The sequence below is a fragment of the Centroberyx affinis genome, unplaced genomic scaffold (genome assembly GCF_046629955.1).
Source record: "Centroberyx affinis isolate AG114_WGS23_722 - 3 ecotype Tasmania unplaced genomic scaffold, CSIRO-AGI_Caff_v1 ptg000690l_1, whole genome shotgun sequence".
In the NCBI taxonomy this organism is placed as follows: Eukaryota; Metazoa; Chordata; class Actinopteri; order Beryciformes; family Berycidae; genus Centroberyx; species Centroberyx affinis.
Window position 1 is genome coordinate 112,501 of NW_027279311.1, and position 22,410 is coordinate 134,910.

General features: G+C 39.3%; 3 protein-coding genes across 4 annotated transcripts in view; 1 reads left to right on the plus strand and 2 right to left on the minus strand.

Annotated features, from left to right (window-relative positions):
* Window positions 1-1,589, plus strand: part of LOC139644018 (glutathione S-transferase A1-like) — a 2,588-nt gene extending 999 nt beyond the window's left edge. For both annotated transcript variants that reach the window (XM_071519372.1, XM_071519373.1), the window contains 3 exons: window positions 33-174; window positions 621-746; window positions 1,084-1,589. In XM_071519372.1, the coding sequence (XP_071375473.1) occupies window positions 33-174; window positions 621-746; window positions 1,084-1,218 (403 nt within the window). In that variant the 3' untranslated portion in view covers window positions 1,219-1,589. The remainder of the gene's footprint in view (window positions 1-32; window positions 175-620; window positions 747-1,083) is intronic.
* tmem14a (transmembrane protein 14A) lies at window positions 1,590-3,755 on the minus strand. Its single transcript, XM_071519374.1, has 5 exons — window positions 3,663-3,755; window positions 2,836-2,918; window positions 2,561-2,662; window positions 2,369-2,456; window positions 1,590-2,226 (listed from the first exon to the last, which is right to left on the minus strand). Exons 2-5 carry the CDS (start codon window positions 2,909-2,911, stop codon window positions 2,184-2,186), a joined length of 309 nt encoding a protein of 102 aa, XP_071375475.1. The 5' UTR covers window positions 2,912-2,918; window positions 3,663-3,755; the 3' UTR covers window positions 1,590-2,183.
* Window positions 3,756-4,955: 1,200 nt separating this feature from the next.
* agpat5 (1-acylglycerol-3-phosphate O-acyltransferase 5 (lysophosphatidic acid acyltransferase, epsilon)) lies at window positions 4,956-17,966 on the minus strand. The gene is made up of 8 exons (XM_071519375.1): window positions 17,139-17,966; window positions 16,165-16,234; window positions 15,949-16,064; window positions 15,753-15,842; window positions 15,066-15,156; window positions 13,829-13,990; window positions 7,969-8,092; window positions 4,956-7,254 (listed from the first exon to the last, which is right to left on the minus strand). The coding sequence occupies exons 1-8, from the start codon at window positions 17,355-17,357 to the stop codon at window positions 7,029-7,031; spliced, it is 1,098 nt and encodes a 365-aa protein (XP_071375476.1). The 5' UTR covers window positions 17,358-17,966; the 3' UTR covers window positions 4,956-7,028.
* Between the last annotated feature and the right edge of the window lie 4,444 nt (window positions 17,967-22,410).

Genomic DNA, 22,410 nt, shown 5'->3' on the forward strand with positions numbered 1-22,410 from the left:
GTGTGATATAAAACATGTTGGTTTTCCTCCAGGATCAACATGTACTCAGAGGGACTGAGGGATCTCATGGAAATGATAATGATGCTGCCCTTCACACCGCCTGCAGATGTGAAAAAAAAACTGGACACCATTCACACTAAAGCAACAGAGCGCTACCTCCCCGTGTTTGAAAAGGTACAATCAGCTGTACATGTTATATGAATTGATAACAAACTAAACTGTAAGTAAAAGGCTTAAAAGATGGGAAATTCAGTTAACCAGCTGCACACTCAAACCTCAGCCTGTCTACTGAGGTGAACCAGCAGCAAGCTTTACTGCTGCAGTCCTGCTGTGTCGATTGTACTTTACTGGCCAAACCGCACAACATTCACACCTCTCTAAGGATAACATTAGGCCTACATTTGAATGCTGCTTAATTTGGGGGTTTGAAATGCCTCAGTGTTACTGTCCAGAAAGTAGTTTTTGTGAGTCAGTGGGCATATGATTCAACCTATTAGGTGATTTGGAAGTAGCTTTTGGAACGGCATTGACATCTGAAATCCACTGTTTGTTGGTCAGGATAGGATTTGTCACTTGGTGATGTAATAGTGGTATGATATTGTGTGTGACACATTTCCCAGGCACTCTCCGGTCAGATCTACCTGGTGGGAGGTAAACTCAGCTGCGCAGATGTAGAGCTACTTGAATGCAGCCTGATGTTGGAGGAGAAGTTTGTTGGAATTTTCGCTCAGTTTCCCAACACCAAGGTACGCTCCAGGCTGGACACCTGATATGTCCAAGGACAGATGTACAAAGGGACAAAAAAACAACAAAAGATTTTTTTAACCTGTGTTGTTCAGATTGAATGGTCTCCCATGTAATCCCCGCATTGAAAATACAGCATCCTAAAATGTTAACAATTTGTTCCTGTGAACTCCAGTCTTCAGTCTAGAGTCAAGAATGAACTCATCAATTCCATTAGGCGCTCCCCACTCACATAATACATGATTGTGACATGCTGACAAAGTGTCAGATGTCCCGTTTAGAGACTGCTGCTAGTGTCCATGTTGTTCCTTCACTGACATCAGACTGCTCTCCCTCCAGTCTTTCCAGGGCAGGATGACCCGTCTTCCTGCCATCAGCAGATTCCTGCAGCCAGGCAGCAAGCGGAAGTCTCAGCCAGACGAAGTCTATGTCAAAACTGTTATGGAGGTGTTCAACGTTAAATTACCACTTTAATTCAATCACTCACAGAGCGGCTGTAGAACATTGCAATAATTCCTCACATAGGCCAACAGTGTGAAAAATTCATTATGCAAGCATACATGTGTATGACATATGGACCAATTATATGAGCTTTTATGCATTTCCTGATGTTTTATGGAAATATGTACACTGCACTGTCATATAAGGAAAAATCAACGTAAAGATTGAAGACTGAAAGATGCTTGTAAATAATCAGAAATAAACCTGTGTAATAATCATAACATCATATGAGTGGTTGGTGTTAAAACTGAAGATTTTGTGAAATAAAGTCTGACTGTATATTTTATTGGGATTTGAATATCACCAGACCTGGTACCAAAAATAAACCACAAAAACAAACAGTATATTGAGAATCAATTTATTCACTTTTACTAGACTTAAAAATAAATCACAAATTTTGAAGCATATAAAGATGAATTTTTCTTTTTTTTCCCCAAGGACATCTTTATGTGAGCGCACTCAGGATGCACTTTTCATATTCTGAATAAACTTTTTTTTTTTTTTCAGTTATGTGGACATTTTAGTCTAATAACCTCCATTCTTAAGCGGCTTACAAAAATGATGTTCTGCTGTATACTGCAGTAAACGCATGGTCAAGACAGACAGCCACCACAGTTACTCATGCTGTGTTGCTAGTACAGTGTATGACTCTAGTAGCACAATATAAAAAAAAAACATCAACATATATGCTCAGGTCATTTCTGTACATACAAAGTAAACATTTAGTGTGATTAACTAGAGCAGATCAAAGGAGATTTACTGCAAGACGTTCTGCAGCTAACTGCAAAACATTTAGTATGGTCACATGAAAGGTTAAGTTATGCAAAACAGCAGATCTGCTTTAATATGCTCGCTGGGAATGATTCCTTTTAAACAAGGCTTGATCCTCGAGAGGCAGACAAAAACAATGTGCGGGGGGTGGGAGGTTGTTTCTCCAATCACACCATGAGCATGAGGAGCAGCCGTAAAGTCATCAGCAAACTGTAAGGAGACAGTAAAATGTAAAATATTAAACCACCAAATACCAAACATGTTATGCCATTTCACAATCGCTGTTATTGTCTAACAATTTGTGCGACAGCCTTTACTGCATGTTTAGCAAATGTCTGAGTTTGACTCTGACCTCAGTCCTGCCATAATGCCAGCAGGCATTAATTTCCCAGATTTCTTGAATCTCATTCCCATCACGACTGCCAGGATTCCTGAGGCGACTGAAAGAAGGGAAACATCTCAAGGTGCTGTCTGGAGGTTTTAACCCATTTATCGACGGCCGTTCATGAGACTCAGGACATTACAGCAGGTCAGCCATACTCACAGAAAGAGACCTTGATGTCGGTTGGGTCTCTTGAGACATTGAAGGCGCCATAAGCAGACATTCCACCGAAAACTAAGCCAGCTATCAAGGACATCACACTGCCTAAAGATGACACCGAACAAGAGGTACAATGATGATCAAGATTAAAGGCTTGGTGACAAATTCATCATGTGACTAAGAGCGCTACCTTGGTCCTAGGTAATGGATTCCCCATAGTTGAGCTTACTGTCCAAATACTGATGGGTATTTAAGATTATCAAGTGTGAGCTTTCAACCTTTTCTCTTGTATCCCATAAATCCTCCGAGGGCGATGGCTGCAGCATAGCCAAATCCAAGCCAGTCGATTGCCATCACAGAGCTGCAGAGCAGGAGCACAGACAGGGTGTTAGGCATGTTTGTCATTCGTTGTTTATTGAATACTATTTTTGATTACTGAACTAATAGTTAAGATAGCAAACTTCACAACAAATCTGGTTACTTGTTACTGTTACTTGTTTTTGTGTACTTGCACTTATTGTGTACTTTTTGAAGTCAGAAATTCACAGAGTACAATTTTGAAGGCTCTCCATAGGCATTGCACCACAAACCCGACAATCTTAATCTAGCCAGCTGTGATCAGCCGGCAGAAAAAAGAAGAGCAATGTAAAGCACCATGAGAAAAACCATTATGTAACTGTTTTTAAACAACTCAGTAAGTTTTATTATGAGCTACCTTTTACTTTGACTCAAGTAGATTTTACTCTAGCTTTATCTCTACCTAAGTAACGTTTCAGCAACAATACTTATAGTTCAGTAGTGTATTTAGTACTCTCTCCATTCTAGTATGCAGTAGGCTGTGTACGGTATTGGCTAACAGTATTGAAGGCAGTAGGGTTGACAAGCAAGAAAGAAAAGCCTAAAGGCCTCAAGATGTCGCTGTTAGTCCCTAGCATTTAAAATACGCACAACAACAGAGGAGTATACAGCATGTAAGTACTATATAGATACACAGAGAAGGTGGTGGGCTAATATATGACAAGTACCCTATCCATATCCTATATATAAGGATCTACTGCATGCGTAGCATCGAATAAATTAGACTCGTCCCTGGCCCATGACATACCTTTAGTGGGATAGTGCTATACGCCCAAACGACTGAAGAACAACACTTACGATGTTATCAAAGTTAAATATGTGACTGTACTTCCTTGTTGTGGTGCGCATGCGCTAATTGGTCCATGGTGTGTTCACTGTGCTCGAAAAACTGCCTTTCTTGGCACCAAATCTTATATGGGGACTGTTATCATGATTAGTCTATCATGTATGTTTTTCAATTTTTGTCAAATAAATCTATCTATCTATCTATCTACCACGCAAAGGGCAGTACGGCGTCGAGCAGCTTTTTGCTTTTATAAATCGGTTATAACACGTATTAAAAAGAAAGAATGCAAATGTGCAAAAGATCTTTATTTTTTAGCGACAATCACTAAAAATAATATTAAAATGTTATTATTTTGCCGTGCATCACGTCTTGAACAGTAGCTAAACAAAGTAGTTGCTAAGAGACAAATAAATTGGTCGTGATATTACAACGGCTTTGTACGTAATTTAGCCAATCAGAACAGAGGGCAGAGTCTATTGATAATTCTAATATATGACTAAGCAAAGACGAAAGAAACCCAAGTTATTTATTAGTGGGGTCTTTAATAATGACAGAGTAGTAACCTCTTAGGTCAAAATCATTTTGTTTCAGAAAAGATTTTAAGAGAGGTCAGGCATAACAGTTAATAGTCTGATCCCACCTTAAAAATGTGCAAAAAGTAGGCCTAGTCCTGTAGTCCTGTACAAATGAAACGGCGGGCCAAGGCACTGATACATGCACAAACACGCTTGATTCAGTCACTGCTGGCCCAGAGACTTTATTGAGAGACAATCCGTTTTTAATGAGCATACCTCTTACATGAATTCAAACATGTAGCCTATATAGTTATGTGATCATGGATGTTTAATTAAGACACTGCCAAAGTTAGAATTAGTTTTCAGCAATTACATTTTAAGTCATTGCATTTTGAAAACTTCCAGATTATCTCCAGTTCAGCATCACTATTTGACTTGGTTTTCTTTGGCACGCACCCTAAACAGCAGCTTAAGTCCTTCCAGTCAGGGAGGTTTGCAGCATTGTAACTGACACACCATCTGGGATGCCTCTATTCAGCGGGTTTGTATCGACTGAATCAGGAGAAACTGCTACAGAACTGTCTGCCATTACTGACCCAGCATTGTAGCTGCTCTGCATGAGAATCTAATGTACAGAGTATTTCAAAAAACAATTTGAATAAAAATTCGCAAAACATAAAGGACATTATTCTCATCCCGAGGTAGAAATAGCTACTGGACAGTAAAACAAACTGCCACTCCCCAAACAAAACCACTTTATTTCAGTCTGACCCCCACCTCCAAAACTTACATACATTACTTTAAAGGATTCATCATTCAATAATAGTCTTCAAAAAGTGTAAATCAACGCATTTTTTTAGAACAAAATAAGCCACTATGAACTGTAGACAATTTGACCAATAAGCTGCATCAAACAGCAGTTCCAGTGCTATCCAGCAGAGAGCGCCCATGCAGTCATCTGGTGGCGGGAGACACTGGGTCCTCTGGGTGAGGCTGAGGACCGACTCCTCCAAATAGAAGGCACACATTTCTAGGAACAATTGGCATTTAAATACTGTCTACGTAGAACTTCCTGATGAATTACAATCTGATCTTGACAGGATAAAAATGGCTATAAAATGGCTGACAAGGGTCATTTAAGAACAAGGAAGGATTATTCAAGTGAGGTATTGGAGTGACATGTAAAAACCATGAGATTCAGCATCCGCATGGGGAAAACCCATTAGATGTCCCAAACTAATTCCACAGGACAAGAGCGAGTATGTAAAGTGACTAGTGGAAAAAGTAAATTCATTTCATTAGAGTAAACAACAAGAATGGACATACAGTGCATTTCACAATACAGTGATGGATATAATACAGATGGCATTGTGTGCAAAGGAACCTGTGTGACATACTCTCAAGATGGCTTTGTCAGCGTTTTGCTAGGTAGATACTTTCTGTGTGATCTGTAACATGGCATTAAAAGTAACATAGGCATACAAAAATTTGAATGGAAAGCTCTGCGGACACAGAAACCATTATAGAAAATCAAACCATACAGCGTTTAGAGACCAAAATCAAAAGACATGAAGTTTCTTTTGCCTTCATCAGGACAGCGGTGAGGCATTTTACAAAAAAACACAATGTATTGCTCAACTTAAAACACTGAGGAATATCCTGGCAATTACACCAGGTTTTGGCAACAGATTAACATTTTAAGCTTAAAGAAATATTTTACTTTGGTAGAACATTTTCATTTTTAACATGCATTCCTCAATATGAGCTGATTAACAGTCATTGTTAGCTGACCCAGGAATCTGGAGCCATTGAAAAAGACTCCTAGTCAGAACAAAATTCAAAACATTAATGGCATTTTATTTTTTTAAAGGAGAGTAGTCAATGCAAGTCCTTGGTTGAGTATATCCCCTATATTTCAGAGACACTGAACTACAAATGTCAAGTAATTAAAAAATAGAATAAAATTAACTCTTTATATGTCATATATGCATATTAGAAGTATGCGTTTTAGGGCTACCGTACACTTTCAAAGTGAAATAAAGTGACATCAGTATGGATACCTATAGCAGCCAACACAGGTGGAGTAATGTGTGTGAACCCCTAAAGGGGATTGCATGCTAAAAATTGATTATGTTCTACTGACGTAAAACATCACTTTAAATGAGCAAAGTGCATAATCCTCCCGACATGGGACTTGGCATTAATAGAAGAGTACTTTGCAACCAAAATCAATGGGACAATATAGATAATGCTTCATTAACCCACCAGAAATAGGCCAGTGTATGTTGGTTACATGGATGACCATGATCACTTAACTTGTTTTGTTGAGAGTATTGAGCGTACTTTGTGCTCAAAAACAAATGTCATATAGACCCTTAAAACTGGCCAATGCTTGATGAGGTTGGAAGAGTGAGCATGCAAGAATACAGATTTGGCTAAATCTTATGAGGGGGATATTATTTGAAGAAAGGTTTTTAACTATTTTTAAATTATAGTTGAGGCCAAGGGGGATATTCAAGAAATCTAATACATTTCAACAAATCCATTGCTGTTTTCTCATCGTATCAGGCTGCAAATCCAGATAACGCAAGAGAACAAGTAGCACAAAAAGCTAAACATTTCTCTTTCTCTCCATCCAGCTTTCAGTTGAAGGTAGATAGTGAGCCAGACATACGGGATAAATCTCTGAGCCTCCAAATCTTAACGAACACTGCTTTGCATCTGTAACACTCCTGGTGTTGTGACACAGGAAAATGGCAAGATCTCTCCGTATCTTCGGTGCATCACACGATGGCAGCCTCGATCCCGTTCGTTAAGGACTGGCGTTCACCCACAGCCATCCCAGAAGTGTCCCGTACACCCAGGTTCTGACATACAGTTTCCTGCCTGACTCAGTCAACAGCATTGGCAGTGTCAATCCCCCCATGATCATCATTGATGGGAGGGTTTTTGAGATGCTTAGTGGAGAACTTTGGCTTTCCCCAGGGAACCTGCTTTTTTTGTCTGCATCCCCCGACTCGTAGAAACTGGTCAGCAGCCTTTGGAAAGACAGATAAGTCTCTTAGGAATTGAACCTTTCAAGGAAAGGACAAGGATTGGAACAAACTGAAAAGTCAATTTAAAAGTTGCAAGAATCTGCTATTTGACAAGTGTTCACATCAGGCCGTTTCTTGTGGTGCAATTGCCATAATTTGGGAAAATTGCAGCCTGTAACATTTTCACTCATTGTTTTGTGACATTTCCAGAAATATGCATTCAGTGATCAACTATAATAGATCCATACCAGCCAACATCGACTTCTAAAAATAAAGAAGATTTTCCAGCACAATAACTGAACTTGTAGCTGCACTGGCCTTGTCTATGGTTGGATCATATAACAGAATACAAATTTCTGTGTTTTAGACCCCAAAAATGCTTTGAACATACTTCTCTAATTCACAGTCTATAACATTAAACAAGACGAGCCTAAAAATGATCAGATTTGCAAAGCGAGATAGAGGATTGTCTCATTTTCAGTCTTGTAGCTCAAATCTAATGCAATTTAGCAGGAGAGTAATGAGGAAAATGACATAGGGGGTACAGAGAAGGAACTACAGAGTGCAACTCTCAGACAAATCCACATCTATGCTTAAGCAAAACATACATAAATAAATAAATAAATAAATAAATAAATAAAACACATTCTGTGATTTACATATTGCATGGTGAAATTGCAATTTCAATGTGATTAATCATGCCGCCCACACACTTACCGGTCCTTAATTTCAAACCGCTCGTGCAGCCACCTGCGGAAAAACACTGGCTCTGGAGGAATTTCCTTCATGTCTACACGTTCAAAGTGTATGTGGACTTTGGGACATTCTTTGCACAGGAATTCTGTCAAACAGAAAAAATAAGAGACTAAACAAAAACAGGAAAAGCCTTTCAGCAAAACGGCACGTAGAGTAGGCATTTGAAATCAACACGAGGTAACATCTATAGAGTCGGGCCGCCGTGACGTGACGCCAAGGCCCTCTGAGTCATGACCCACAAGAAACCAAAGACCCAGAAGGGAAGCAGCCTGTTGGTCACATCGACATCAGTGCAACCCAGTTACACACCGGACCTTTAAACTAGGACAACTAAACTGTATAATCTGTATATAATCTGTGTATGTATAAAAGCAATGTGGCTGTCAATTATTACGTTCTTGCAATATCATATATGGGTCAAAGCTTGTCAATTGGGTGAGTGGAATTCACAAAGCATCCATGCCAATATGTTTTTCAATGTCTTTCTTTGTTCCACATATAATGCCTAAAATCGCCTGGACAAGTATTGGCACCTTTTAGAAGTTGTTAGAAATAATTTGATTTCAAGCTGGCAGTTATGATTTTCTGTGGAACTGAATGCACCTGTGGTGAGTTACATATGCCTCCCATATAAAAACACTCATTCGACCAGTTTGAATACAAAAGAGCTCATTCTGCTGTTTTATGTCACTGTGCCACCATGAGCATGGAGAAAAGAAAACCTAAAAAGTGTCTGAGGAGGTCAGTAACCAAGTTTGGACAATCTCATGGCTTTAGTGCATCCCCAGAGTCCTTAGAGTTCCTGTTTCCACAATAGGCAACGTTATCAGGAAGTCTAAGGCCCATGGCACTGCAGCCAACCTCCCAGGATGTGGCCGAAACAGGAAACAGGATCCAAGATCGAAGTCGGCACCGACGGATTGCTTCGATGGTGGAGAAAGCACCTCGGTCAACTGCCAAACAGATTCAAACTGGCCTTCAGACGCAAGATACGTCACTTTCAACCCACACCATCTATTGCCAAATCAGTGAAAGAGGGTTATATGGTAGGAGGCCCAGGAGGAGCCCACTGCTGAAAGAGACATACAAAAGCAAGACTGAAGTTTGCCAGAACACACCTGGACAAGCCCAAATCTTTCTGGAGAATGTCCTGTGGACAGATTAAACCAAATTAGAGCTTTCTGGTAAAGCACATCATGTCTATGTTGACAGAAAACCAAGGGAAGCCTTCAAAGAAAATAATGCCTTCCCTACAGTGAAACATGGAGGTTCAGTTCTGTTTCGGGGTTGCTGTGCTTGAACGTGCGCCTCGCATCGTGAAATCAGTTTATCAACGCAATTTAGAGCGCACTGTTGAGCCCAGTGTAAAAAACCTGGATCTCCGTTGCAGGTCATGCGTTTTTGAGGAGGACCCCAAACACACTTCAAAAAGCATTACACAAAAAAACTGAGATACTAGCTCGAAGATTGAAAGCCTTCAGTGAGAAAGAAAGTAAACTCTTGAGCCGTATACACAAAGTCCACGGCACTCTAAATCCAGTTAGAAGGGGAAGAGACTTAAAGCTTGAAATTTAAAAAAAATCCTTTATTGTTATGACTTAGAGCTAATACGTTTCACAAGGTCTTCATCAGGCACACTTCAAAAAGCACCCAGGACTGGTTGAAGGAAAAACACTGCACTAGACTTGGATCTGGACGCATTGCATCCAAGTTCAGATCTGAAAGCAGCTGGGAGAGGGAGTTCAGATCTGAGAGAACTGGAGCAGTTTGCAAACAAAGAGCAGGCCACACTGCCATTAGAGAGGTACAGGAAGCTCATTCATGGATATAGGAAATGCTTGATGGCAGTTATTTTGTCCAAAGACTGTGCTACCAAATATTAACTTTAGGCTTCCAATACTGGCATTGAAATACAGAATTGTGGAGCCCAAATACCTTCATCAGTTCCAACTCATTTAGAGAAAAACGAGAAGGGTGCCAATATTTTCATCCATATCTGTACAAGTAGTGTAAAGTTTCAACCAAAGATTTCGCACACCAGATTATAAAAAAAATATCCATTTAAACATTAACATGTTTTGACTGTGTCCTAAAGACGTTTAGTTTGTATTAGCCAGAAACAAGGGAGATGTGTGATTGATTATGTTCCACCACTAGAAGGTGACCCAGGGAAATTTTTGGATAGTATAAGCACATTTTAGCACATCAGATTTAGAACCATTCGCCCTGCTATGCAGTTTCAGAGAAATTTGTTCTTGAAAAAATTTGATTGATTATTATTATTATTAATAACACATATTATGGATTATTGATAGGCTGTAGGAGGAGCAGTGAAAGAAGAGCAGTGAACAAATTAATTCTTCATTCTGATTTGAATCAAAATTTTACAGCCAAAATAAGCAAGCGTTTCCCCAAAGTAATATGCTCAGGCAACGCAATCTCTGATCTGAATGTTTCAGAGTGCACAGCCTGTCAAAATATAACTTGCATGGCCACCGATCAGATTCATTGTTAAAAAACAAATAAATCATCTTGTCTTCAAACATCTCACATCTCACAATCAAACCAGGTAATCTGATTACCCAAGTGGCTTGAGGCTGTGTGAATGACTGACAGTATCAAATTGATTTTTCAAATATCTGTCTGTATATCTGTTTGCAGTTTCAAATCAAGTGAGTTTATTAGCATTACTATAGAATCAGTGCATTGGGATGTAAAAATTCAAACTATTCAAAGACTCTACAGAGCTAGTCTGCAAGTCTCATTCATAATTATCAGCTATAGGTTGCACATCTACATAAGATCACATATTACGGTCTTGGTTTACTGGTCTCCGAGGGAAAGTTCACATTTACAAAGAGCTCTTTGCTGACCTTGGTCACAGGAATAACATTTAAAGGATAAGGCTGGTGTTTTTTACTGCATTACTTACCGTCAACAAATCCTATGAAAATAACAAAATCAGCAATGATTTTGTTTTGCCAGCAAGTCTCGTCCATGTAGCCGGTGCCCAATGCAGCCATGTCCCAGCAGCCATAGAACTCCATTGTATTAAAAAAACGGTTAAAAACACATCAAAGAGCCATGCCGTTGCTCTAGGCAGCATATTTCATCATCGCGATAAACCGGGCCAGCCGACTTTTTCCTCAAACAACTTAATAAGCTGGCTGTAAACACTTTGAGATCTCAGGAAAGTAGTTCCGTAGCACTGAAAATAGTCCCCGGCGTAATGAAGAATTTGTTCCCATTTGAATTTGATTTGGTAATAACTACAACAGCCTGACTTTTCGTGGTAACAGTTAGCGATTTTTCAAATTGAAACTATGTCTTTGTGAGCTGTATTTCAAGGTTTTTAGCTTACAGTAGGAGCCAATGACTTCTGGGTTGACAGCTAAAAACGGTACGTGGGAAGTCAGAAAGTAACGGGAGTAGAGTAAACACATTGTTGATTTTGTTATTTTCATAGGATTTGTTGACGGTAAGCAATGCATTAAAAAACACCAGCCTTATCCTTTAAATGTTTAAATGAAGTGGTAGCCCCCTTTATGTCTTCAAACTTAAGGGTAGAACCCTACGTTTGGAAAACATAACTTCATGAATTTCAAATCTTAAGGCCACCTTGAACGTTGAAAGTACGTCAGTTCTAAGATGTAACCCATATCTGATACCAATACGAACTGAGAGCGATGTCAAAAAGACAGATGTGTACAGAGTTACAGTAACAACTAATGTCACATCTGATTTGGTTTCAAATGCATTTTGGTTAGGGAATGTGCCTTCAGGATTTGAATGAACTGATGTCCTCCATACCAACACTGGCTCAGCCAAGCTGCCATGGGCAACAGTATTATGTCAACTGTCTCAGATGAATGATGCAATATTTACTTGTCACATCACTACTGGTAAATCTTTCAATTTTAGTGTTCAAATACAAATTGAATGTAGGTCCCATGCTTTGGGATCCAATTTTGTACCACATCCATCACTATGTTCACCCAGGCAGCTGAAATCTGATTTATTTTTCCACACATGCCACAAGATTCTGATAATTTTTCAAAAGTCTGAACAGCAAAAAAGCACATTCTGATCTTTTCCGATCAGATTTAAATCACATTTAAGTGGTTTGAAATGCAAACAGGACATGATTATACTGTATAAACACACAAACCTGATCTGGTCACATCTAAATTACAATGTGTACAGTCAGCCTTAAAGATCTGATTTGAAAAATAAAGCATATATCCCTGCTATCTAAACGTAGCGCACGTAATGCAGATCGGAATTGAAAAAATGTGACTCCATGCAGCTTATTGTTGTCACAATTGGGAAACTTGTGTGAACATAGCCTCAAGTAATTTCCACCTTGTGAAATGACTAGTCACCATGAGACCAGGAAGTGCGTGATGTGAATGCTTTTCTATTCTCCCTGTTCTGTTTTACCAGAGACACATGTTTATTCCTGAGAAAAACAGGATGTTTTTTACATTCAAACAGCGTTGTCAAACTGGGATTGGGAACACAGAATAATCAAAAACTCAAAACAAAGAGCATAATGTTTAACATAGAGCATACTGTTTACAGGAAGGCACAGTTGTTAAAAGGTAATGTTTGCTATGTAATTAATTACTCAGGGAGTGTACACAGTGTTGCAGACCTGATGATACAATGCCAGTGTGACTCTCTGGCTACACGGATGAACTTTATACTGTGAGAGTTTCCAATACAGTTACTTTGAAAGTAGAGGCAACAGACTGCAGTTGCTATGAGCTGACAGACAACACTGACATTCTACTGGTCAAAAACGGTGGCCCCATTTATACCTGGTGTTAAAATGCTATCTGTATCCGGATATGCTACCCAGATAATGAACAATCCAATTACATCCTTTGCATTTACACCTGATAATTTGCATGCCTGCCTGCGGTTCTGTCCACATTGTGATCGGATCTCATTTTTCGCATGTACTATGCAAAGCAGGTGAGTAGGTGTGGAGGAGCATTGTCAACTAAAACAAACACAGCAGGTGCAGGGTGATTAGACGCGATACTGTACACTCTGTATTCACTTTCATTTGAAGCAGAAAGGGTCGTCTTTTACAACTCTTTTCCTGCAATAGTGTTTGCAGCTGCTGTGAACGCTACTACAGTGACTCCTTCACTGTGGGAGCAGACTGTGCTGGAGTCCTTCGGTGAAGCTGAGTGAAGGCAAACTTCAGAGTGACACATGACGTTTCTACCCCATAGGCGTTAAGTTTTCTCAAATGTATTTACACCTGGCTGACTGGCTGAGATCCAATCAGATTGGGTGCGTTCACACCCTGCATAAACATGCGTTTTTCCTTATTGATACAAGATATCCAGAGACAGATACCATTTTAATACCACGAGAAAATGTGGTTCCCAACCTGGGATCCGTGATTGAGTAAGTTCCGGCGGCTCCCCAGAAAAATTAGGAATATTTCAAAATTCACTATTACTGATTTCATTCATTTTTACTTCTGACAATGAGAGAATGATAGAAGACGATTAAGATGTCTACTCCGATACTCCAACTACAGTATAAAAATTTGTCCAGTTTTGTACCAAATTATATCCAACAAAACAAATGTTCTCAGATGGGGTTCCTTATGACAAACTCTTATCAAATGGGTGTCCATGGTATAATGTGCATCTTTCTGGGGGGCCTTGAACTGAAAACATCTGGGAAACCCTGACCTAGCGCACCCCAGGATTCTGTTTCTCTCAGTATTCTTCTCTAAGAAAAAACTTAGGTCTCCCTCAGATGGACGCAGGAATGTGGCCAACATCAGACACTTGCTTACCTGGCATTGATGGAGCAGGTTTTCTTCGACCAGTGGGGTCCAACGTTCCTTCATAGGCAACTGTAACGTCGTACACAGCATCCAGGTGGTCCTTCATTGTGTCTATGGCTATGTGAGAGGCTTTCATTCTGGGTGTTAGGGTGTGCTTCAGAATAGCCAGTCCTATGGGAAGAACACACAATGCAAGAATTTATAACAGCGTGACCGTAAAGCATGGCATATTAGCCTATATAAATAGACAACTGGTGTAACCAAAAAAATATGTGATTACAAATACAGGAATTCTATCCAATGCTCAGGTTTGGGTCAGTTACTGCACAGCGAAACTGTTTTTCTGTTCTGTTACTGAGTCGCTGTGGCACCATTCTCTCCCCACTAATGCCTCTAACCTCACTAATAGCAGATAATGTCATGTGCACATGTCCAATCTCCAGAGCGGTTTATTTGGATTAATGGCGAAAGGTGATTTTCATGGCTGCGATTCAGAGATACGCTTAATCTCTGCAGAATGAATGCAGTTTGTGTGTCAACCTAAACCTAACCCTAAACACTGCACTAAACAACTGGCATCATGATAATCATGTAGCTGGTACAACAACTGTAGATAGCTGCAATATCTTAAGGTCATATGGAAAAGTACATTGCATTTAACTACAAGCACCATGCAAATCTGCTTGTCACTTCATTATGATACTTTTTCTTTTTTTTTTTACATAACCATAAAAGCAAACTTCCAGCCAATTCCAGTCTTTGATTACCAATTGTGAACAAGGACTGGAACCAACACTTACCAGCCAACAGTAAGTTAATCTTTTGCCCAAATTTTGAGCTACACCAGCTGGAATTTTTAATTTAAGCAGTTTGGATACAAGCTGCCCAGTTCCTGGCACTATACCAGTAATCCACTGATGGTAAAAAAAAATATATGCTTTGATGTTGTTAAAGCTCTACTAATAATTCAGTTCAATTCAGCTGTGTATAAACAAGTATAAACAAAGATTCTAATTATGCACTATTTAAACTGAAGACTTTTGACTGAGGAAACAAGGATTTTATGAATTCTAATAATGCAGCCAAGGCCCATGAGTCAAGCAGTATTTTTCAGCCAGAGAGCCCACAGGTCAAACAACAACATTTAGCAAACTGTCTTGTAGACCAAATGGGCTGCGCCGCATTACTATACAGCAATACAGGAAAAAGTACAGTACACAAAACTCTACTGCTGTAATGCCAGTACCTTCTTTAGTGGCAAAGGCCTGACTGTCACTGATAACTTTCTTTAGCTCTGGGTTATACCGGGTTCCTTCTGGGAAGATGACAAGGTACATCTGTGGGAGAAAAACAAGAAGTGAAAGGAAGGCTAGTTAGTTGTTATACTATAGCACTGACTGCAATGAAATTGCTGAAATTTATAGCATTTAATGAGCAAAAATGTAATTAATGGAAACCTGGTGAACATCTAGAGTCGAAACATGTTAAGATAAATATGTGGTAGCATTGGCAGCAGTGTGGCGTTCTCTTTCTTTAATACTTAAGTACTACACTCCAGCACCTGCTACAAATGTCATGGGATGTAAGTATGGTCATTTTTTTTGTCAAAAATTAAATTAAACCTACATGGAAACCAAACCCTAAACTGAACTTATGTGTGAAAAAAAGACATGTGGAACTCAATTTTCGTTGCTCCATTCTTTCAATTCTGTTAGGCTTGCTTTTTACAACTGCATTAACATAATTAAATTGTATTTTTTGGAATGTAGACTGAACACCAGTCTTAACAGTCTTAAAACTGTGTTCTGTCCTCTTTCTCCCATTAATTCTCGATTAATTAAAAATTCTGGGGAAAAGACATGACAAAATATGTCCTACCTCATAGATCATAATATTCATGAAGCCAACAGGCTAATTTAAAAAGCCCACTTACTGGTGTTCCTGATTCAGTTTGAGTGAGAAGCTTCTTTTTCATCGCCTTTTCATTGAACTTTGCACTTCGTTTTACGTAGACGCCTCCATGCTAGATAGAAACAGATAATGTGATGAGAACAGCAGTGTTCCCACTCATAAGTGAACAGGATTCAAAACATTTCATTCAATTACATTTAAATATTTAATTGCATTACCTGAGAGAAATACCATCCATACAGCGGGAGCCATTTGAGCCCATCTTTAAGGACATATCTCACATGACCAAGGGCATCCTGCCTGATGGCCAGCATGTCAGCAATTATCCAGTCCGCTAAAAGGGAAGGCCGTTGGTTGAGATTAGATTTTTTTTATTAACTGTACCCACAATCAATCTGATTTTCTTAAGAAGGCAGCATATTCAAATGTATCACCTGTACATTGATGATTAGACAGGTAGACCACGTTCTCTTTGTTCTTTGGTATATCGCCATATATAACAATCTGCGGAGAGAGGAACAAAAGCAGGTTAAAAATAGGCCCGAATCTTACAGACCTCAGCCAGCTGGTCGACATCTTGGATTGTAATCTGACTGCAAAACTATGAGCTCTATAATATTAGGCTAGGAGAGGGAACATGAAAACCTTGTAAGAACACGTTTTTTTTTCCTGATTAAATATTTAAATTGCATTAGGGATTTGGCTCCAGTGCAGCACCAACTGATTTCACCCATCCTTACAATCAGTAAACCTGCAAAGTCTGCACCTTTTCAGAAAACCCAGGAGGCTCCTTTCTAAGATACTGACAAAGCCTTGGTGTGACAAATGCGGGTACAGTTTCCTACATAAAGCATACTATCATACACTAAGGTTTACCAGCTGCAACACTACAACTACTGCTTAGTGCAAATAGATATCAGTAAATCAAACTCTGGCTGCATGCAGGCTTGCAACAAACAAACATATTACTGCACACCCTAATGCATGACACAACACCCACTGTTGTACTAGGTGTGACCAGAAAAGCCCACAAGAATGCAACCTTCCTGCCAAGCATCTGGCTAATCAAGTTCCTGCTTATCAGCCTTAGTCTCTAGCCTTAGCTTTTGTGTTTAGCCAGTGTAAGAGTGATTTCCACAAATATGGAAACTTGCAAAATGGGACTAACATGCATGGCTTATGTGTGTTATTAATTGCAATTTTAAAGTGTGCATTGCCTGTGAACAGCTGTCACTTATGTTTGCTTCCTTATTTCTATTATTACACTAGTTGTTTGTGAGTGAAATTCCCCATCCCCAATAAACATCATTGCACACATGACGAGCATACTCACATACGTACATTACTCATGCATTACTCTCTTGGCATATTAGATTTCGATACACACAGTAAGTGAAGGATTACCCACCTCCACCCCCGTGTAGTTTTCGAAGAAGAAGAGGACCATGCTCTGGTAGACGGAGTATAGCCGATCGTCCAACTTATGATACACTCTTGTTGGTAAGACAGTTGAAAGTAAACGCCAAACCCCCCATGATAGCAGGTAAGCTGGAGCTGTACCCAGCATTACCGTGGCAGGAAACCAATACCGCAACGAGTATGTGTGCACAACCAGGGAAAGTAGCATTTTTGCTCCTTGCTTAACTAAAGTAACCGAACAAATTTCCCGTAGTGAAGTGCCGTACTTACTACTAGATTATGATCACTGTGATTACAGAAAGTATACTCTATCCCACCACACTTGACCTACTCGCAGCACACCTGTCCCGACAAACTATAAGTCAGCATGAAAAAGTGAGAGAGAGAGCAAAACTGGAGCAAGAGGGACTTGGAGAGCTAGCTGGCTAAAGCTAATGTTAACCTTGTGCGCAACGGTGTTAGCCAAGTCGGCTTAAGCATTAACGTCCGACCATACTGCAAAGCAAAAAAGAAATTAACTAGCGTTGTTAGATTAGTATGAAACATTTAGCTTCACTTTCAAAACATCTCAGTATAGTAAACCAGAAAACGACCTCAATCCAGACTGTGACTGCTTCTGTGCTTTTACTATGTAGCAGGCTTCTTGAAAAATACCGTTAGCTAAGTATTAAACGTATTTATTTGCTAGACAGCTGGTCTAATGCTACATTTGAACTCAACTGTCTCGTCTAATTTAGGCACAACCGCAAAGACCAACCGTTACGTTAGCTGTTGTTAAGTAGCTATATAGCTGGATATATTCTCTGTCCCTCTCCAGTTCTTGTGAATGTAGCTAGCTCTTCATAAACTAGCTTCATGCTGCAAATGTCACACACACATACACGCCTCCCTACGTAAGTTATGACACTTGGCAACATCGTCGAAGCTGATTGGTCCAGCGAAGTGGCGGTTGCTAAAGGCAAAGGACGCAGCGTGAGTTCGGTGAGTTCGGGTTCGACCAGAGGTTCCCTGATGCAGGACAGGCAGATTTCTCACATAATGGGAGAACAGGCTGTATGTTGATCTATTTACTGCATTCACCAATCCACATTTAATGTAACCATCCGTTATGCTAAAAGTATTCACCCACTTGACTTTTTGCAATTTGCCAATTTTCTTATGCTACACAATGAGTTCAAAGTAGGCTACTTGTTTATAAGTCTACTCAAAATACTTTTCTATCAAAGTGGGATGGAAAGTCAAGAAGTCTTAATGAAATCATGAAATTGTAATTGCTGTGTGAGTATTGAGTATTTGAGTATTTAACCCTTTTACTCACTTAGGCTAAACTATATCAGTGGCAAAGATTTTTAATAACATGGCCTATTAATCATACTTTGTCTCCAGGATGTTGTTAGACTTTTTTTTTTAAGTGTTTTTTTTTTTTTTTTTCAAATATTCAAATTTTCCTTCACTAGATCTTAATGGTATTTTAAGCTGTAGTTTTCTACAGAATGCTGGAGCAGTGTGAAATATCTGTGCCAATTATATGCCATTTGATTCCAGGTCTTGGGGTTGCCAAGAAAAAACAAACAATCATCCTTCCATATATGTTAAAACACAGGGGGTGCAGCTCTCAGTAGTTTTTTTTTCTCCTGACAAATTTCTGCATTGATTTACACAGCAAGATCACAGCAAGGGAAGAGAAAGTATGCTGAAAGTGTTGCAGTGGACCCTGAATCACAGCCAACATACAGCACATGCTGTACAAGTGCAAGTGATCCAATGCTATGCCTTTTGGCCTTGTAAAATAAATCTTTAACACAAAATACACCAGCAATCAGGGATGCCCCACACCTCTGTAGTACAAATGAGATTTTAGTTTTGCTCTAAATGTACATTGTATACCCTTTCCCCCCCTTTTTTTAAGGGGGGGCATGTCCCTAAACCCCTGCAAAGAACCAATGTCCACTCCAGTTTAGCTCACATTACAATGAACAGGACCCATTAGCCAGATGGCTGAAAATGTAGTGGAAAGCAGAATGATGCAGGCCAGAACTACAAACGTTCCCAAGGCAGCCTGTCGAAACTCCTCCATCCTCTTTGACTGACACCGATGACCGGAAATTTCCTAATTTCATGGGAGGTCTCACACAGTGCCATTTCTGCATTTCACAGATTGAGGTTCCAAAAACGTGAACATGCTTTGGAACACTACTCAGTTTTTCATAAACGCATTGATGAAACCCATTATGAAGTCTACAAAGTAAAAACCTCATAAAACAAATTCGAAAATGCTTTTTTTGACCTAGTAGGTTGATTCTCTCCTTTTCCATAAACCAAAGTTGACAATTTAGTTGCCCTTTCTCTCTCCAAGATCTACACAAACCCTCAGTCAACCTACTCCCCCACGCATGATGCAGGAGCCCATGTAACGCTTCAAATTTATGTTTGGGGATTCTTGAAAAAGAAATAGAGAACGTTTTTTTTTTCCATTACTGGAAAATAACATAGTATCTCATAATGGATGGGATGTCAGAAAATGAGACTGTAACCAAAAGACAGATGAAAAATTAAATCAGTATTAGTTCCAAGTGGTGAGCTGTCACTTTGACAATGCTGAATTGTGGTTAGAATAGGATTGTGAGTAAGAAATCTGATTCAATGGCAAAAGTACAGCCTAAAGCTTCCACTACTGCACTCTTACATGTATTTTTGGGCCTGTATTTAATGTCAATGTCCTGCCATCTTATGCAGCTCCAGCTGCTTGAGTTTACGAGCTGTGGTATGTCTGTTCATTTGTTTATTCCTTATCTGTGAAACACAATGACATCTCAAACACCACTGATTGGATTTTGATGAAACTTGGGAGAATGATGCCTCTTACCACCGTGTTCGGGCATTTTAAAAATTATGCTGATTAGTCTCAACGGGGCGCCACATTGTTTGTTCATTCATTCATGATTATGTGATAGTGCAGACACCACTGATCAGACTTTTATTAAACCTTGGGAAGATGAGAATTACAGGTCAAAACAATGTGACATCTTTTGGCCCAGAGGGAGCCTGCATCATCCATGGAGGACATGTACACTGTTGTTTGAACAGGGGGAACAGCAGGTTGACCAGCAGCTTGACCAATCAGATTCCTTGGCTGGAACTAACCTTTGTATAAACTGCATGAATTACTAAATCATATTAACTCCAATACTAGTAGCTATTACACATACAGTTTTGATGTGTTTTTCTGATGAGTGTTGCTTGAGTTCATATTGAAAGCTGCCAAATTAATTTCCCATTGCCTCAAATTATGACTGAATGTTTCATTATCAAACGCTGCCTGCTTGGTTCTCAAAAGTCATTGTTTATTAGAAAAAAATAGAAAACTCATTAAAATCAAATTTGTATAAAATATTTATTAACAATAATATCAACACAAAACAATTTCATACAGATATGTTATGTCCCTTAGACTTTAAAATGGCTCAGTAGGTATGTTCGAAGTCACATTGTTGAAGAGAAGTTTGAGTTTGGCTCATGCTCCTGGTGTCCAGTTAGCCAGCAGCCACAGCTGCTACTTGAAGAAAAACTGATTTAGAAAAAAACAAAGGATTGACCTATCTTATGCATTCAAATTCAATGCAGTTTCAGAAAAAAAATTGAGTTTTCCACGTTCCAACATAATTTGCTTCGCTGTTCAGTGGTTGACAGTCCTAAACAGTTAATGGTTCCCATGGTAACCAGGGTCAAAATTAGGTATTATTTCTCAGAATATGGTATATTACTAAATATAAAACAGATCATTTAAGAGGATTTATTAAATGCATCTGAACAAATTTCTAAAACAAGTTGATTAACTTGCATAAGAAAGACACTTCAAGGTAGAAATTGAGGATATTTTATGCAACCAGGCACTGTCCACCATAAAATGAATCTTCACGGCACAAGATAATATTTTGCAGGGTTTTCACTCCAAGTCGTAGGTATCATATGACAGTTGCTTGAGATGTGTGATACAGTCTGGAGAAACAAGAACATAAAACATGTGAGAAACAATAGTGACATGAAAAAGCAACACAACATGAAACATGGAGATCAGAGTCAAACATCTTACCCAGCACCCACTGCTCCGACAGGATCCTGCTTCCCTCTGGTCTTCTGCCGTTGTATTTGCCTATGCAGATGCCCGCCTGTCGGACGGTTTTGCAGACCGTTCCTCCACACAGCTGGATGAGCTCCACCAGACTGTGAGTAGGTGGCTGGGAGTGCTGGGACACAAACATGGCGGGCTGGCCTTGGAACAAGTCCTGCTGGTGTTCGCCAGCAGACAGGTGCTGCTGGAGACGGCAGATCTGGGAAGACAAACGGACACTGTTAGAGGCCGACCCTATGCATTGTATTAAAATGATTCAGTAATGCATGCGGGTTAGGAGCTCCAGTGCAGTCAGGACAGACTGAAGCACCCGGCCCGGTCCAGCCTCTCAGACCACAGATCAACAGGCTCGCTTAGGAGATGATTTGGAAAAACTGCTTTAAAAAATGAACTTACTGACAGAAGTAACTTTTGAGAGAAGGGTGATCATTTTCAACAATTATGTAATAACAGTAAAAAAAAAATTTAATTTTAAATCAAATTAATTTATTCAATGTGCATTCAGCTGTTGATACTAACAGTGAGCTTGTATCAGCAAATCACATTTTAAATATATTTGGAGTGTGAATGCTTTTTTAAAATTTATTTTATTTTGAACAAATCAAAAATGTGATTTTCTGAAGGAGTTTTTATTTTGACAAAATTATAATGTCTCTATAAAGTGTTTGGATTGCTGTGTAGAACAACTACCCCTAGAGGACAAAGAAAGATCTGAATTAAATCACCAATACTGGAGTAAAATAGACCTGTTTGGTAGCAGTACCATTTGGTAGCAGCAAATAAAAACCTTTCTATTTGCAAGCCATACCCCATAATGTAAATGAAGGAATATTTTCTGTATCTTCTTTACAACTTACAGATATTCATCTATTTAATAGAAACAAGCACAAATTCTGTACCGTCCCACAGCACATTTGTGGCGATGACTGATAGTACTATAAATAAACGATTGTGGTGTGATGATTCATAGTTATACTTTCACAATAATGGAAGTCAAACTTCTTTGTATTAATTAGAAACTTAATTTTAATTAGAATTAGATCCTGCTTAATGAATAACAGACATGATTTGTAGAAAATGATTTTTTGGAGTGCTGTTAACCATGATGAAGTTTGTGCACAGACAGAGA

What these genes read in the sequence shown, in the direction of transcription:
- tmem14a (XM_071519374.1), bottom strand. Translation starts at nt 2,911, where the DNA reads ATGGCAATCGACTGGCTTGGATTTGGCTATGCTGCAGCCATCGCCCTC. An exon ending in TATGGGATACAAGAGAAAAG is followed by an intron (nt 2,663 to 2,835) that starts GTTGAAAGCTCA and finishes TGTCATCTTTAG; the next exon opens with GCAGTGTGATGTCCTTGATA. An exon ending in CGACATCAAGGTCTCTTTCT is followed by an intron (nt 2,457 to 2,560) that starts GTGAGTATGGCT and finishes CCCTTCTTTCAG; the next exon opens with TCGCCTCAGGAATCCTGGCA.
- agpat5 (XM_071519375.1), bottom strand. Translation starts at nt 17,357, where the DNA reads ATGCTACTTTCCCTGGTTGTGCACACATACTCGTTGCGGTATTGGTTT. An exon ending in GTCTAATCATCAATGTACAG is followed by an intron (nt 16,065 to 16,164) that starts GTGATACATTTG and finishes CTTCCCTTTTAG; the next exon opens with CGGACTGGATAATTGCTGAC. An exon ending in CGGTTTGAAATTAAGGACCG is followed by an intron (nt 7,255 to 7,968) that starts GTAAGTGTGTGG and finishes GTCTTTCCAAAG; the next exon opens with GCTGCTGACCAGTTTCTACG.